This window comes from Danio aesculapii, chromosome 7 (assembly GCF_903798145.1).
Source record: "Danio aesculapii chromosome 7, fDanAes4.1, whole genome shotgun sequence".
Taxonomy (NCBI): domain Eukaryota; kingdom Metazoa; phylum Chordata; class Actinopteri; order Cypriniformes; family Danionidae; genus Danio; species Danio aesculapii.
The window spans coordinates 49,923,328-49,940,643 of NC_079441.1; the positions used below are offsets into that span (position 1 = coordinate 49,923,328).

Consider the following 17,316-nt stretch of genomic DNA (forward strand, 5'->3'; position numbering starts at 1 on the left):
GACAGGAGTGGAACCTAGTGTGGTCTTCTGCTGCTGTAACCCATCCGCTTCAAGATTGGAGATGTGCATTCAGAGATGCTCTTCTGCAGACCTTTGTTGTAACGAGAGGTTATTTGAGTTACTGTTGCCTTTCAATCAGCTGGAACCAGTCTGGCCATTCTTCTCTGGCATCAACAAGACATTTGCGCCCACAGAACCACCGCTGGGTCGATATTTTCTCTTTTTCAGACCATTCTCTGTAAACTAGTGATGGTTGTGGTGAAAATTCCAATAGATCAGCAGTTTCTGAAATACTCAGACCAGCCCGTCTGGCACCAACAACCATGCCACGTTCAAATTCACTTAAATCACCTTTCTTCCCCATTCTGATGCTCGGTTTGAACTGCAGCAGATCATCTTGATCATGTCTACATGCCTAAATGCATTGAGTTGCTGCCATGTGATTGGCTGATTAGAAATTTGCTTTAACGAGCAGTTGGGACAGGTGTACCTAATCAGGTGGCCAGTGAGTATATATATATATATATATATATATATATATATATATATATATATATATATATATATATATATATATATATATATGAATATTGACTCCACAATCTAAAGGAAATTATTGAATATTATATTAATTTGGGTTTCAGTCCTGAATAGCCCGAATAATAATAAAACACAGGTTACACTGTATGTGATTTAATAAATAAGAGATGAGTGTATGCCAGTGTTGAGCTCTGGCAGGTGGCAGCCGCTACACTGAAAAATTGGGCTCAATTAACATACCGATGACATCACCGTCTGGGTCACATGCCTATTAATGTTGGCAACCATCTTTTCTTCCCCACACTGTCTGTTTCTGATAGAAAAGCCATGGAAATGAACAATGGGCTTGTGTTGAAGAAAACAGATCGCAGTGCTTGGCAGAGCCATGGGCAATGCCGACAATGACCCACTGTTCCTAATCGCATGCAAATACATACAGTTTGGATTAAGGAGTTGAATGTGATGCATTAATAACTATGATGATTGTTTACTCTGTGTTGCTGAAGATGTGTTTCTTGCAGCAGCTGCGGTTAACAGAATGAAAACCCTCAGGTGATGAATGATAAAAAACCTGTTGTCATGCCAACAAGTAAGAGGATGAATAACGTGCTTGAGATAATGATGCTTTAACAAGTGTAGACTCACAGAGACAGAAAGTACAGGATTATAAAGATGCAAATTGCTGAATTTTGTTAAGAAAAAGTTACATTTTTGTGGGTAATGAATTATCAGATCATGTTGAAGATATGATTATGAAAATCCACTTTTGTTTTTTAATCAGAGTGGTAATTATTATTTTTAACAGTAGTTCCATTGTCTAGCTATCAGGGTCATGTAGAGCAAAATGATTAAGCTTGCAGGTTATTAATGTCAATTAACAGAATACATATAAAATGCATTTAATTCAGGGCTAATGAACTAATAGTTCCGGATGCATTTGATGATAAAATTAAGCTTTTTATGATCACTTAAGTAGAAAATGATTCTTACATTGTTTTAGCACTTGTTTATTGTTGTTTATGATGAGAGAATTTGCACAGAATACAGTCGGTGAATGAAAAGGAGGGAGTTGAGTTTGTTGGAGGAGGACAGTGGAGTGGACTCTGGCAAAAGAGAAAAAAAAAAGTGGAACAGACTTTAGGAGGAAGAGGCTCAAGGGGGAAACAGACTCTGGTGGAGGATGACGTTCAAGGGGGGTACAGACTCTGGAGGAGAAAGAGGCTCAAGGGGGAACAGACTCAGGTAGACGAAGAGGCTCAAAAAGGGAATGGACACTGGTGGAGGAAGAGGTTCAAGGGGGGAACAGACAATGGTGGAGGAAGAGGTTCAAGGGGGAACAGACTCTGGAGGAGGAAGAGGTTCAAGGGGGCAACAGACAATGGTGGAGGGAGATGTTCAAGGGGGAACAGACTCTGGAGGAGGAAGAGGCTCAAAAAGGGAATGGACACTGGTGGAGCAAGAGGTTTAAGGGGAACAGACTCTGGTGGAGGAAGAGGTTCAAGGGGTGGAACAGACTGGTCGAGGAAGAGGTTTAAGGGGTGGAACGGGCTCTGGTGAAGGAAGAGGTTCAAGGGGTGGAACAGATTCTGGTGGAGGAAGAGGTTCAAGGGGGCAACAGACAATGGTGGAGGGAGATGTTCAAGGGGGAACAGACTCTGGAGGAGGAAGAGGCTCAAAAAGGGAATGGACACTGGTGGAGCAAGAGGTTTAAGGGGAACAGACTCTGGTGGAGGAAGAGGTTCAAGGGGTGGAACAGACTCTGGTCGAGGAAGAGGTTTAAGGGGTGGAACAGATTCTGGTGAAGGAAGAGGTTCAAGGGGGAACAGACTCTGGAGGAGGAAGAGGCTCAAAAAGGGAATAGACACTGGTGGAGCAAGAGGTTTAAGGGGAACAGACTTTGGTGGAGGAAGAGGTTCAAGGGGGGAACAGACTCTGGTGGAGGAAGAGGTTCAAGGGGTGGAACAGACTCTGGTGGAGGAAGAGGTTCAAGGGGGGAACAGACTCTGGTGGAGGAAGAGGCTCAAAAAGGGAATGGACACTGGTGGAGGAAGAGGTTTAAGGGGAACAGACTCTGGTGGAAGAAGAGGTTCAAGGGGTGGAACAGACTCTGGTCGAGGAAGAGGTTCAAGGGGAAACAGACAATGGTGGAGGAAGAGGTTTAAGGGGAACAGACTCTGGTGGAGGAAGAGGTTCAAGGGGGGAACAGACTGGTGGAGGATGAGGTTTAAGGGGGAACAGACTCTGGTGGAGGATGAGGTTCAAGGGGGAACAGACTCTGGTAAAGGAAAAGGTTCAAGGGGGAACAGACTCTGGTCGAGGAAGAGGTTCAAGGGGTGGAACAGACTGGTCGAGGAAGAGGTTCAAGGGGTGGAACGGGCTCTGGTGAAGGAAGATGCTCAAGGAGTGGAACAGATTCTGGTGGAGGAAGAGGTTAAAGGGGGAACAGTCTCTGGTAGAAGCAGCGGTTCAAGGTGGAACAGGCTCTGATGAAGGAAGAGGTTCAAGGTGTCTGCGCTACGTTTGTGTGTGTGTGCGTGTGTGTGTGTGTGTGTGCATGTCTGCGTGTGTGTGTGCGTGAACTTTGTAATGACATTGTGTGTGACTCATTGTTGCAAATCCACAAAAAAATGCATCAAATACTGATTGTTAAAGTTCTTACTGTAGTATTTCTCACACACGCTACGTGAGATCTGCTTCCTGAGGCAGCCGAGGGCGGCAATTGCTGACAAGCACGTGGGAACGGTGGGCGGGGAGGACTAGCCTTAAAGGGCCAGTACAAAAAAAAACAGCAAAACCTTTTTTCCAGCTATAATATAGACACTTTAAACAGCTATAATAAATAATCTGTTGGGTGTTTTGGGCTGAAACTTTACAGACACATTCTGGGGACACAAAAGACTTATATTAAATATGAAAAAAGGGGTAACCTATGTGCCCTTTAAAGAGTGTATTAATAATAGGCAGGTACAAAACACTTGTACAATGTTGCTTATCACACAGGGATGCACAGCAGCAAATACCTCCTCCTATACCTTCATCTCGGGGCTTTGGTTCAATCCGGCTCATTCCACAGATGGTCTGCTCATGTGTGATGCAAAAGCTGTTTCCTTACTAGTGAAGTGTTTAGTTTTTTCTGCTTACAAAATTTGCCATATAAATAGCGAATATGCCATGGGAGATGAGATTCCCAAGGGAATGGGAGATGAGACTCTAATTGGTTTAATACACATTATGCCCAAAACACACCCATAACTCTTTAAGAAAATAAGAACGACCAGATCAGGCCATGTGCTGGGTTCACAGACCACTTTTCCGTCCTGAAAACAGCAAAAATGAATTCATGCTGTGTGCACACCAGACACAGCATGTGTGAATAAATCATGCTATTTGTGTGTAAATAGACACGTGAATATTTTGAGTTTACTCGCTTCATTCGCACGTCAAATTCACTTCACACTAGATGCGGATTCACGTCATGGGCAGGGCTTCTGTTTGCCCAGTGACTCTAGCTTCATTGCTAAACATGGATTTTATTGCGATAGTAGCTGGCTTTAGGAAGGATGAAAAACAGCATAGATTCATTCGGCGCCATTTCTTATTCCACTAGATCATTTCAGAGGTGCACCCAGCTCTGTGAGGTCATCAACTCCTCCAGAAACTATACCTGGATGATGGAGGCTTTCAGTGGTGCTTCATACTGAGCTGAGCCCAGTTTGATGAGCTCTTGTCCATTGTCCGCAAGAGGATTTCCCCTCGGGACACCAACAACAGGCACTATGTCATAATCACACCTCTACAAGAGCAAGCTCCTGATTGGTTAACGCAGTGCGAATGTCTGCTGAAGTTCAGATTTTCCAACTTGAGCGATTTGCATGATTGGCGCGGTAAGTGCATTAAACACTCAACTTTACACCACTTCATTTATGCGAATCGCGTCATTCATGCCTCATTCACGCAAAACGAGCCGCAGGATGTCTATTCGCGTCTTACATGATTTAACATGTAAATCACTTGCGCTTGAACCTTTCATCCGCGTCTGATGTAAACACACCCTAAGTGCACCTGCACCATGCTCTTTAGACCACTTTTTTTGGGATAGCACCAACTGTAAAGTGACTATTGTAATAGGGTAAATCAAAATACCTTTTTAATTTAATTTACAGTGTTAGAATATTTTTGTTTTTATTATTGTTTGATTTGAAAGCGCTGGACAGAATGTAAAAATGTGAAACATACAATTTATTGTAATCCAAATATAAAGTCATAGAAAATACCAGAATTTACAATCACAATCCACAGATACAGGCTGTTTCTCAATTACAAGGACGCCAAGAACGGACTTATGTTCTTGTGGAGACCGGTCTTGCCAGGTGTCCTTGAAAGACCGAACTCGGGAGACCACGAGAACAGAGAACGCGTCCTTTTGAGGAAATGAGATGCTACGTTCTTCCTGATGGTCACGTGACCTTCACACGATTTTTAATGGAAAATTTAAACATTACAACATTCATACAACGATTTATTGTTTTTCCCCTTTCAAAATATATACTCTGCATAAAAACATTATAAATATACATTGCACAATATAAATAAAACAGATTTTAATAAGAATTTCAGCAAACAAACACATTTAATGTGTTTGTTTACTTTTACTGTTTCATTTAGGGAAACTCCTGAGGTAAATAAGTAATATCTCTGAACTTTAATAATAAATCTAAATAAAATGCTGCGCTTCACACCTCCAGTCGCAATGACTTCTGGGACTTCTAGAGCGAGATCGGTGCTCAAGTCTGCATCCGGCAGGTTTCACGTGTCCTCCGTTCTTGTGGTCTTGAGTATTGAAATTGAACTTTGGCAGCTGATGATGACGTTACACGAGGACACGAGGACGCAAGACCACTAAAGAACGCATATTGAGAAACAGCCACAGTGTTCAGCATATACGAGTACACCCCTCACAGACCTCTCTTTTGAATTAATATTCTCTATAGGATACTTCACAATAATATATTTGCGTGCATACATTAGATTAGTCAGTACCAAAGCCAAAACTGCAGCTAATTAAACAAAAAAACTTAAAATGAGTACACCCAAATTAATATGTTGGAAAAAAATATTAAACCAAATTTGATGACTATATTTTTTCTACAACTTGTTTGAATTGAAATGTATTATCTTTCTATTTCTGAAGATGTTAGGTGACCAAACTCTTATTTTAATGGATATAACTGATAAATAAAACGGTTTTGTTTAAATGCATCTGGCTATATTCACTGAGAAATTGATAAAAAGTTTCATTTTAAAAAAGGGGTGTTAACAGCGCAGGACTGACCGAGTCAGAACCCTGCAAGGTTCACACAAAAAGACAATCATATTCTGCAGACAATGCCACTTTTATTTAAAACGCTGTAAATCAAAGTGCCATTTAATACTACTGCACAGACAGCATACAGCACCAACAGTACAACAAATCTGAGTTGAATCCATCAGAGGCAGATGCTTATGTCAGTGATTACAGTTGTCAAGTGGGTTGAATGTGCTTTACTGTACTCCAAGCGGAGTGGAATAATTCACAGACACTGCTGGAGGGAGGAAGTAAAACGATCATCTCTAGATTCTAGAGGTTTAACAAGCTGGTCTTACATCAGTCAGAGTCGGTTACTTTTACACACACACACACTTTCTGCATGCTCAGTAAACAACGGGAACTCTTCAGGGTTAACATAATTGTTTTTCCCCCTGAACAGATTTAGATCAACAATATAACATTAAAGTCTATCCTTCTGAAAAGCAGCAACTTTTTACTGTACACTAAATCAGAAATGAGACCAAATGTTTGGTGGTCTGATAATCTTATCGCACTCTTCATTTGATCAAACAGGAGGGTCACAGTACAAAAGGGTACTTCATTGTCAAAAATGTGAGTGGTAAAAGGCAGGAGAAATGTACTTGAAATGAAGCCCACTGCTTATTTTTCTGTGACAGCACTGTATGTTTTACAAAAATAAAAACTAAAATATAAAAAAAAGAGACTTGCTTATTTGCAGTCTCGTTGTTAAAAGTAAGCTGCATATTAGTCAATAAATACATATATATTTAGACTACATTTCTGGATTTTATAATGATTTAATAAATTATGACAGTGGTATAGCAAGCTTTGGCAAATAGTAATGAAATGTTAAAGGAATAATTCTCTCTGAAATAAAATGAACTCATATCAGTCCAAACCGTAATATGTTTGTTTCTCTTCAAAACATTTTTATGAAAGTTTTAAGGATTTCTATCCCTTTATTGGAAGTAAATTGTTCCAGGTTTTCAAGCCTTCTAAAAAGAGGTTATCACTTTCTATGGTTAACTAGTTTATTTAACATAGGCTCATTCTGTAAACGTAGCCCTATAAACATTTATGTAGTCAGAGAATTATGTAGCAAGAAGAATGTATGGCTGCATTTTGTCTTTAAAGCCGTCTTTCCACTGCATGACAAATGACCATCGACAGACCGAAAGTTATTCATTTCCAATGGAGAGTTGTCCGGGAGCTGCGTGAAGCTCCAATTATCTCTGTATGTGGAAAATTCCGATCTGATTTGAGATGCGGATCCGTTAAAATATTTGAACTCCTGCGACTAGACCGTATGCGACCGGCCGTGTTTCCAGTGTTGTTCAAGCAGGTCCGTGCGCGAGAGATGAGAAATATTTTTTTATTATTTTTTGAATCAGAAAAAGTCTATATTTAAAAAAACATTTCTATTTATAAACAAACTAAAAATACAAAAATCATAAACTAAAAATATGATTTGATGTTGTCTCCACATTCCCTCCAAAATTTTTAACAGTCTATGAGTTTTTAGTATTCATTCATTCATTTATTCAACCATGGTGAACGCATGGAGAATAAAGGCTCTTGCTTTTGCACTTCGGACACCAACACGAGAATCAGCTTCCTATGGTGCATGACAAAACAGAATATTCTGTGAGACTGCCACAAGGGGGCGTATTCCGACAGTTGTGTCCGAATGTCGTGTGCGGTGGAAAGGCGGCTTAAAACGAATGATTCAGGGCGGTATGACGCCATTCCTTTTCACGCCTACCAGCTGACCGCTTACCTCCATATGAACGGTTCCAGAAAGCAGGTAAGATAAAATAAAAGTAAATAACACTGTGAGAATGTGGTAAAATCTGAAAACATGGTAAAAGTTAGGCTGCCGCGAGGGCTTTTTTTCTGGATTGCTTTTCAAAACACTGTCGGTTGGGTTTAGGGAAGTGGGTGAGTGGGCGAATCTGTGCTTTTGAAAACACTATTGGTTGTGTTTAGGGACGCGGGTGGGTGGGTGTATTGGTCAATCAGTCAGTCGACATCAGCCTCTGGTGGATTTACGTGAGAACAGCAGGCGTGAAAGGCACTCGCGAGAAAATTTTGAGATCTCAAAAAACGTACACGGCACCTTCTGGTGGATTCGCAAAAACAAAAACTGCAAAAAAAAACAAACCTCCTGGGACATTTTTGACGCACTTCAGAAATATAAGTAGGGGTATTTAATCAGAATGAGCCTGGGTTGAGTTTAATCCTAGCCTTTCCTTGTTTATTAATGCTGATTGATCAAAATATTGTAGCTGAAACATATTTGCTTGATACGCAAATACCGTTTGAGATTCTTCTGCAAGAACCATTGAGTACTGTTATTTGCTGTCAATTTTTATTTGCTCTACAATCCAAATCCACATTTTCTGCGTTAAACTACTTATTTAAAATGAGCTGAAACAACACAATTCTTGAGATTAATTTGTGATAACTATTTTATGTTAATCCACTTAAATTTGTAAAAGCTAATAAGTTAACTGAATTCCTTCCTGCTGTCCCAACATAAATCGATTGTGTGGAACAGAGCATGTTTTACAGCATAGGTCTCAAACTCAATTCCTGGAGGGCCGCAGCTCTGCACAGTTTTGCTCCAACCCTAATCAAACACAGCTGATCTAGTCGTGTCTATCAGTCTTGAACACCTTGATTAGTTGAATAAGCTGTGTTTGATTAGAGTTGGAGCACAACTGTGCAGAGCTGCGGCCCTCCAGGAATCCAGTTTGAGCCCTATGTTTTAGTGTATGTTGACGTAAAAAAGTTTAACCTATTCAGTGAAACATACTTTCAATTGAGAGACAGAAAGTTCTCAGAACACACTAAATTCATCTGTGTTCAGAAGATGAGCAAAAATCTTAGTATTTTAAAACAACAGGACTTATTAAATCTGACATTTTTCTTTAACTATCCCTTTAATATACTTAAGCTAAGTTCAATATTCAAGAGTATTTCAGAAAACATAAGCTAGTATCAAATATCATGTCCCTTTATTTGATTCAAATATCAGGTCCCTTCCAGACCAGCTAATGAAGAAAAAAAAAAGTCGTTTGCAGTCGTTTGGACATGAGGAAGATAATATGTGCTCGTATAAAATACTTCAGTGCATCTAACAGCTTATGTTCGACCACTGGCCATTCAACGAGAGTGACGCATTACACAGGAAGCATCTCTGAATGACGCTACACAATTAAACCATGGAGACTTTATTAAGCTTCTCATCTTCACCAAGTGAGGGCCTCCATTACCTCAATTTACCTTAAAGGGATATTTCACCCCAAAATATCAATTCGTTCATTATTTACTCAACCTGCATCTGTTCACAAGGATATTTGGAAGAATGGTAGCCATTGACTGCCATAGTATTTTTTTTCCGACTATGGATGTCAAAGAGTTCTCACATTCTTCAAAATATCTTCTTTTGTCTTTAACAGAAACTCATGGTGAGGTGGGTGAACTTTACCTTTAAAACATGTAGGCAAGTCCCTTGTACGGGACTAAATGAAGGTGTGAGGCACTACAGCAAGAGCATGCTGGGATGGGGTGAAGGGAGCACTGTTTCCTTCAAGGCTCAGGCACATTAGGAGCTCCCACCTCCAGAGGAGTTCCAGGATGGGGAAGGGACGCCGGGCTCTCCCTCCAAATGTCAACCGTTTCCTGCGTGTCAAAGAACTCATCAGGGTCCTCTGGGCTGAGCGGTGTCTGGGCGCTGGATCCAGTCTCAGAACTGCTTTCTCGGAGCTCCAGGAGAACAGGAAGGGAGCCGGGCAGCCCGCAGAAGGACTCTGGGTGAGGGCTGGGTGGACTGATCTCGGCGGAGGTTGGACTTGACCCTTCATCACAGCAGGGGCTCTCTGTCAGACACTGGCCTGCAGAGTCTGTGCCGTCTGCTGTTATCTGACTGGGTCTCTCCTGGATGGGAGAGGGTATGGAGCGGTGTGGGTCCTCGGAGGGGATGCTGGGTTCGGATGTCAAAGACACACTGTGGCAGTTGTTGTTTTGAGGGGCCTGGTGGATCTCTTCACTGCTCTGAGGCGTTAGGGTGATCTTCTCACTGAAGCTGAAGCGCGGAGAGGTGTCAGCCGTGGTGGGAGATGAGGGTCCAGCGCTGGATACTGTGCTGGAGGGACCACTGCTGTCTGTACAGACAAACACACACAAACCATCATTTGGCTGCAAAACAAACTGCAAAATCATTTTTTATATATATTTGTCTTTCATTAATCATTATGAGAACTTATTTTTTCCCCAGTCTCACCACTGTGTTCTCTCTATTGTTTTTTTCATATATTTATGTTTATTAGTATAACACTTTTCACAATAATTATTGTTTCAATGCAGCATTACAAAAGGTGCACATTATTGCATCACAATCAAAATCAGAAAAGTTGAGGGTATTAGTTACCATAACTTTAGTAGTTACCAATAACGTTATCTAATTAACTAGTAACTAATAGCTTTTAACAGTTACAGTTATTATACATATAAACATAGTTAACCTGCAGTTATATAGTATATATGTAGGTGATGTCTATGGGCTCTATTTTCACGATCTAGGCGCAAAGTCTAAAGCGCAGGGCGCAAAAGCATCAAGGGCATGTCAGAATCAACTTTTGCTATTTTAAGGATGAAAAAATACGATCTGCACTGCGGTGCATGGTCTAACAGGGCTGTGCTCATTCTCTTAATGAGTTATAGGTGTGTTTTGAGAATAAACCAATCAGAGTCTCATCTCCCATTCCCTTTAAGAGTCAGTTGGCGTGATGCATTTGCTATTTACATGGCAAACTTTGTAAGTGGAAAAACTGAAGGCTTCACTTGTGAGAAAACAGTTAAACAGAACACCGTCAGAAGAATTCAATTCAATTCATGTTTATTTATTCAGCGATTTATAAAGTAGCTTAACACAGAAGTTCTAGTAAATTTAGACCTTCTATATGAAATAAGTAAAAATTATTAATATATTAAGATTAGTAAAGTTTTTCCTTAAAACAAGCAAAATGATCTGCCAGTGGGGTAAGTATAATATAATCTTGTCTTGGATTTGAAATGTAGATATTTGGACTAGAAATAGGACAAAATATTTAAGTAAGAAATGTTGTTGTTTTTTGCATAAATAATATAAATTCCATCTAAATACAGTGATTAAATAAAATTCTGTGGTTCTAGGTCAACTATAATTCAGACTCAACATTGCATATCTTTGCGATGTGACTATTGTGGATGCTCACATTGCGATATCTAAAATATTATATTGTGCAGCCCTAGCAAGAATTTTTTTCTCATTTACAGTACACCATCCTCTTTATCAGCACCAAGTTTTATTTATTATGTCAGTACTGTAAGTAAACAACTGATCTTTAAATAAAGTGGATTTTATTTGTACAAATTAAAAGGTGCATTCATGCCACAGCATAATTCCCATAGTTTCATCTTCACAGGGCTTGTATTTACAACTGATACACTGTGAATTTTCTGAGAGCTCCATCATGCATCACCTGATTCATTCAGGCATTAATAGTGTTGCACAGAAATGCATAATTCAAAGTCTGAGGATGAAAACAGCACATTGCAGCAGAAGGTCACATTGCTATCTATCAAAATGACAGTAATTTTGACATGGCATGAACATCAACAAGTTTAATTTTAAGCACAAAGCTTGTAATCTCAAATGTAACTCTCTCCTTTACTGTCAACACTGACACCTTCCATGATTATATATATCAATTCCCAACATTCATGAAAATGTACGAATTTAGGTTTCAACTGCACGATGATTTTTGTAATGATCACAAGTAAAGATCATTTGAACATCTGCTCAATCCAGCATGTGTGAGTGAGCGCTGAGAGTTTTGTCCATGTGAAGGCAGCAGTACTCACACCAGGGTGGTCGATCAGAGCGCTGGCGTAGTGAAACAGAAGATGACAGGACTCTGTGTGGGATGTAAGATTCCCCTGTGGGTTGGTTCTGGGAGTCAAACATGGCTGAAAGAGCTACAGAAGAGGATAAAAACACACGCAGTTAAAACAATTGTGACCTAAAGTTCACTTAAACATATACAAGGAGTAATTCACATCGATCTGTTAATTTATCAGAAAATAATGCGCACACACAAGCTATATAAAAAGCAGATCATTTTCAAGGAACTAAATGGTCTGGTGTCAATTAATCTGTTCAGTTTATACCACATTTCAAGACATTGTTTAGATTTCAAGATTTTGTCCTTATTGGGAACGCATGTAATTTTCGCCGCTAGAGAGCATGTATTCACAACAAACATTACGTCCTGGTTTTCTTTAAAACCAGCCTGAAAATCAAGTGTGTGTGTGTGGCCACACAATAACGCGGTCTGTCACTAGTTAAAATTGCTTATTTCTCAGGATTTGAACATTCTTCAAACAATGTCTTACAAATCTCATCCCAAGCCTCCTCTGCTAAATCCACAGTGCCTTTTAGAACTAGTAATGGAGTCTAGCAATGTTTCCATCCAGCACATTTTAGGTTACTGGGCAAAAAGTGCATAGATTCTAGAAATGTGCATAAACTATTGATGTTGATGATGTGATTGAATTCCTGGGGTGAACATAAGTAAAACAAAATTCCAACCAGCTTGTCAATGGCCAATTTAGATTTACAAAAAGGTTTAAAAGCTATGTTTTTGTTCTAGACCATATTTATGGTTTGGGATAGGGACAAGGCTAAGACTATATTTTGGACAGGAATGTTGTTCCAGGATTAACATTTTGATGATGTACAGTTGAGGTCAGAAATATTAGCCCCCCCTGAATTAATAGCCACCCTGTTTATCTCCCCCCCCCCCCCCCCACATTTCTGTTTAACGGAGAGAAGATTTTTTTTCCCAACACATTTCTAAACATAATAGTTTTAATAACTCATTTCTAATAACTGACTTATTTTATCTTTGCCATGATGACAGTAAATAATATTTGACTAGATATTTTTCAAAACACTTCTATACAGCTTAAAGTGACATTTAAAGGCTTAACTAGGCTAATTAGGTTATCTAGGCAGGTTAGGGTAATTAGGCAATTTATTGTATAATGATGGTTTGTTCTGTAGAATATAGAAAAATATAGCTTAAAGGGGCTAATAATTTTGACCTTAAAATGGGTTTTAAAAAATTAAAAACAGTTTTTATTCTAGTCGAAATAAAATAAATAAGATTTTCTCCAAAACAAAAAATATTATCAGACATACTGTGAAAATGTCCTGAATCTGTTAAACATCATTTGGGAAATATATATAAAAAAAATTAAAAGGGGAGGCTAATAATTCTGACTTCAACTGTACATACACTTTCAGAAATAAAGGTACAAAACCTGTCACTGAGACTACTTTTTCAAAAGGTACACACTGGTACCTTATTGGTACAAACTAATACCTTTTTCAGAAATAAAGGTACAAAACCTGTCACTGAGACAGTACCTTTTCAAAAGGTCCACATTGGTACCTTAATGGTACAAACTAATACCTTAAAATTACAAATGTGTACCTCACGGTACTTTGATGGTACAAATGTGTACTGCTAAGGTACAAATATGGACCTGTACAAAAGCTAAACTTTTGAAAGTGTACCGGCCCAGAGACACACCCTAGTTCAGGGCTAGACAAGTTTGGTCCTGAAGAGCCAGAGTCCCTCAGAGTTTTAACCCAGCCTTCAAAAAAAACTCCCCACTCTGTAGCTTTCTAATAACACTCAGTCTTAAATTGACTTTTTTGGGGTGTTTATAGATAGTGTTTGAGCAAAACTCTGCAGGACTGTGTCTCCAGGTTTGAACTCGCCTACCCCTATAGTTTGCAGGTTCCTTTATTCTCCTTCCATCAACAATAAATGGAGTTGCACCAAAGTTACATGTTATTTCTTGGATATGTGCTCTATATCAATGTAGAGTGGTCATATGGGCATCACCTCTGGTTGTCCTGGTGTGGGAATCTCCAGCATTCTCACACACGGTCGTCAGGAACTCATTTACTTGTTTCAGTGAGAGTGAGTTGTGAAGGGTCTCGAGAGGATATATGGAGGGCACCATGGAGCAGCCTTCAAAACCTGCAGATGAGAGAAATGATGAGAGAAGACAGGCCTCTATCGAGACATCTCTGAGAGACACTACAGTCATTGAACCAATGTCAATAGTCAATCCACCAACTGTCAAACCCTTGTTAGTGACAGAACAACAGTCATCGGAGGATGTACAGGCATACAAACAACTCTTAACCATCCACTCATATCTCTGCATGTACTACATAGAAAATCTAAATCTATGTTCAAACTACAGACAAATACATGGTTTGGTAGTAATGTAGCCAACTTCAAGTAAAACAAAAAAAAACTTGTTAGTTGTTAGTTTCTACACACTTCTTTTAGCTGAAAAATCAAACTCAAAGTCCGCGTGAACCAGAAGTTGCTGAGACTTTTTTTTGCATGTTGATGTACTTCTGACTGAAAATGAATATTGAGTAGGTGGATGGGACTTTCTTTTTGCATATCAGGATCTTATATTTGCATATAAGGGGCATGGTTTATAATTATGAGGCTGAAGCCATCAAACTGACATCAACAAAGAAGGACCACCAATCTAAACGCAGAAGCAAATGGTCAGACTTTGATTTAAGATTACCAAAACTAATATTTTTTTCAGTTGATTAACTTGCACAGATTAATTGTTCACCTAAAGAATAACAACGTGCACTAGCAAAATAAACATACGTTTTGATTTCACACGGACTTTCACATGGACCAATTGACACCACACAGAAAAACACCAACCATCAATTCGGTAAGTTTGGTGGATCAGTGTTTTACCCCTGTCACCATTGATCAGAGTTTGTTTTCACCCAACTGAACAGGTTTAATATCCATTTGTTGGATTGTGGAACTAATGATTTTCCAAAAAATAGGAACAAACTTTAACTTAATATGGCCAGAGACCAGATAGGCTTCACATATATGTATTTTTAGCCCTGAGAAGGATCATTTAATTATTGTACTTGGCAATTGTTGGGGCAATCTGAACATGACGCCAAATTATTCACAACATTCAAATACAATGGCCAACTTCTTTGTTGATGTTTGTCTTTGCGGTGTGAATGGGCCTTTAAAGCAGATTAAAGCATGTAAAAACTGCACTTGTGACTCATAATGTCTTTCATGACAATACATCACTTATGATTATTACTAATGAAAATGATCCTGGATTCTGCAGGACAAAATAAAACAACAATAGCATAATATGACAATCTAGTAAGTAAATCTGGTTAACAATTATTGTGAGTTTAACAAACTATGAAATTAATAAAAACATGGAAACTATTGTCCCAATTAAAAGAGAAATCTAGTGTTTTTCCTTTATTTTCAAACAACAGGTGGATTGTGGCATGCAAATCATATGCCACTATCATGCAAGTCTGTCATTTTGAGGTCAGAGAGCTGATGTGACTAAGCTGACACAGCTGCAATCAGATGCCACAGCATGCGTCTGCCCCACAACACACAGCAGAGAGGTCACTCCTAACTTTTTTTTGCTTTAATATGGCTAAAATTGACATCAAAGCATATATTTAGACTGTTATGCCCTCTTTCTAAACACATTTGACCACCTTAAGGGCTAAATTATTAAATCATATCAATATGGGGTCTTTACCCAATGTACTTTATGATCTTATGGGGGGAATTAGTTTAGAATTAAAGTCTGAAATACCATGAATGTGTAAAATACACCGGTAGGGGTAAATATTTTTGTGCATGTTAGCATGTACACTACTGTTTGGGGTCAGTGGTATTTTGTAATGTTCCTCAAAGATGTCTCACCAAGGCTGCATTTATTCACAATACATGTTTGTTTTCTAATTGAATATATCTAGAAATTAATGTATTCCTGTAATGTCTTTTTTATGGAAACAAAGTACAAAAGGCATATATTTGAAATACATATCTTCAGTCAAAATTTTGGTCTATTTTGATCAAATTAATTGCACTTTTCTTAATTATTAGCTCACTCACTCACTTTTATTTGGCTTAGTCCCTGATTAATCAGGGGTCGTCACAGCGGAATGAACCAGTATTTACTCGGGCATAAGTTTATGTGGTGGATGGCCTTCCAGACGCATTTGCCTAATTAATGCATTAATTTTTTTTTTAAATGACTGCCCCCAGAATGTTGTACAGTAGTGCACATTTTAAAGACCAAACCTGGGAAATGAATTACAGCTACATTTTAGATTTAGCCTGTTAATTAACTTTAAATGCACTTTGCTAGTAGGCCAAACAAATAAAACAATTCAGCTGTTTCACTGCAAGCCGCTCTTTCCAATGACACAACATGCTTCAAACAGCAGAGGCGCTATAGAGCAAAGCTGAGCAGCGGCAATTACTGCAGTCACGGCACAGCAGGGCACGGAGAGACCTCCGCAGGGCTGACCGTAGATGTATTCTAGCGGGTCCTGGCCAGAGATTAACCAGTTGCGGAACAGGCGGAGATGATAGGAGCACTGATGGAGGTGGTGGGCAAAAGCACTGTCCAAACAGAACGGATGGCCAATATTGGGGTCGTTGGAAAAGCGCCTCAGCAGCTGGGCTACCTGGTGCTCTTCCAGAGGTTCTGAGGAAGAAGAGGCAGAGCAGGGAAGACAAGAGTGGGGAGCAGGGCTTGAAAAGCAGACGCGTGAGGGCATGGGCTCCTCGTGGGGACATTACGGACAGAGATTACGGTTTCATTACTTAGCATGCTATCAGAAAAACGGGCCACAACAGGTCTGAAAGGGTTTAATAGACACTCCTTCACACCTAAACAAAGGCGAGTTAGCCTGAGCGACTGTTTACCAGCAGATAATCCCAAGCAGACACACAGCAGCACTTAAGTCCGTTGTAGTCCACCGCCTTCATTCAGATACTGTTCTATGCAGAAGAAGCAGTATCAGCGACTGGAGTCAACAAATTTTGATTGAGGCACAAGACCACAACGGATTCAAGGTATTCGACTAAGTTACACAGACATAGTCTACGTACCCAAACTGACATCTAGAAGAGCTAAACAGATCTACATTTCCTCACACTGTGAGTTCTGGAGCGTGCATACGGACACGGTTTGGTTAGGCCCAGTCGATTGACTCAATCGACCCGTTCCGATTAAAGCAGCGGTGGGATAGAGATCTATCATTACCTGAGAAGGACCACCATAGAGGTAGTTTAATCACCCTGGTAGAAGTGTCATCTTGTGTGCCTAAAGTGAATACAGTGCTCAGTGGAGACAAATATTGAACCCATACAAAATGCAATCACAAAAACTATTTCATTAAAGGTGACATCTGATTAAATTTTTCCTTTTATACACTTTTTTTTAGGGTTTCTGCTGTATTTCCCAGCTCAGACAATTTGAAAGGCATTTGAATTTCCTGTCGG

General features: G+C 39.6%; 1 protein-coding gene across 7 annotated transcripts in view; it reads right to left on the reverse strand.

Moving 5' to 3' along the window:
- ppip5k1a (diphosphoinositol pentakisphosphate kinase 1a) overlaps positions 1–17,316 on the reverse strand; it is a 66,212-nt gene that overhangs the window by 5,028 nt on the left and 43,868 nt on the right. For 2 of the 7 annotated variants that reach the window (XM_056462078.1, XM_056462076.1), the window contains 5 exons: positions 17,078–17,137; positions 16,337–16,516; positions 13,828–13,965; positions 11,777–11,890; positions 4,759–10,035 (listed from right to left, as the gene is read on the reverse strand). In XM_056462078.1, coding sequence (XP_056318053.1) covers positions 9,461–10,035; positions 11,777–11,890; positions 13,828–13,965; positions 16,337–16,516; positions 17,078–17,137 — 1,067 coding nt within the window. In that variant the 3' untranslated portion in view covers positions 4,759–9,460. Of the gene's footprint in view, positions 1–4,758; positions 10,036–11,776; positions 11,891–13,827; positions 13,966–16,336; positions 16,517–17,077; positions 17,138–17,316 lie in introns of those variants that run through there. The other 5 variants (XM_056462080.1, XM_056462077.1, XM_056462081.1 and 2 more) reach the window with 3 other exon arrangements.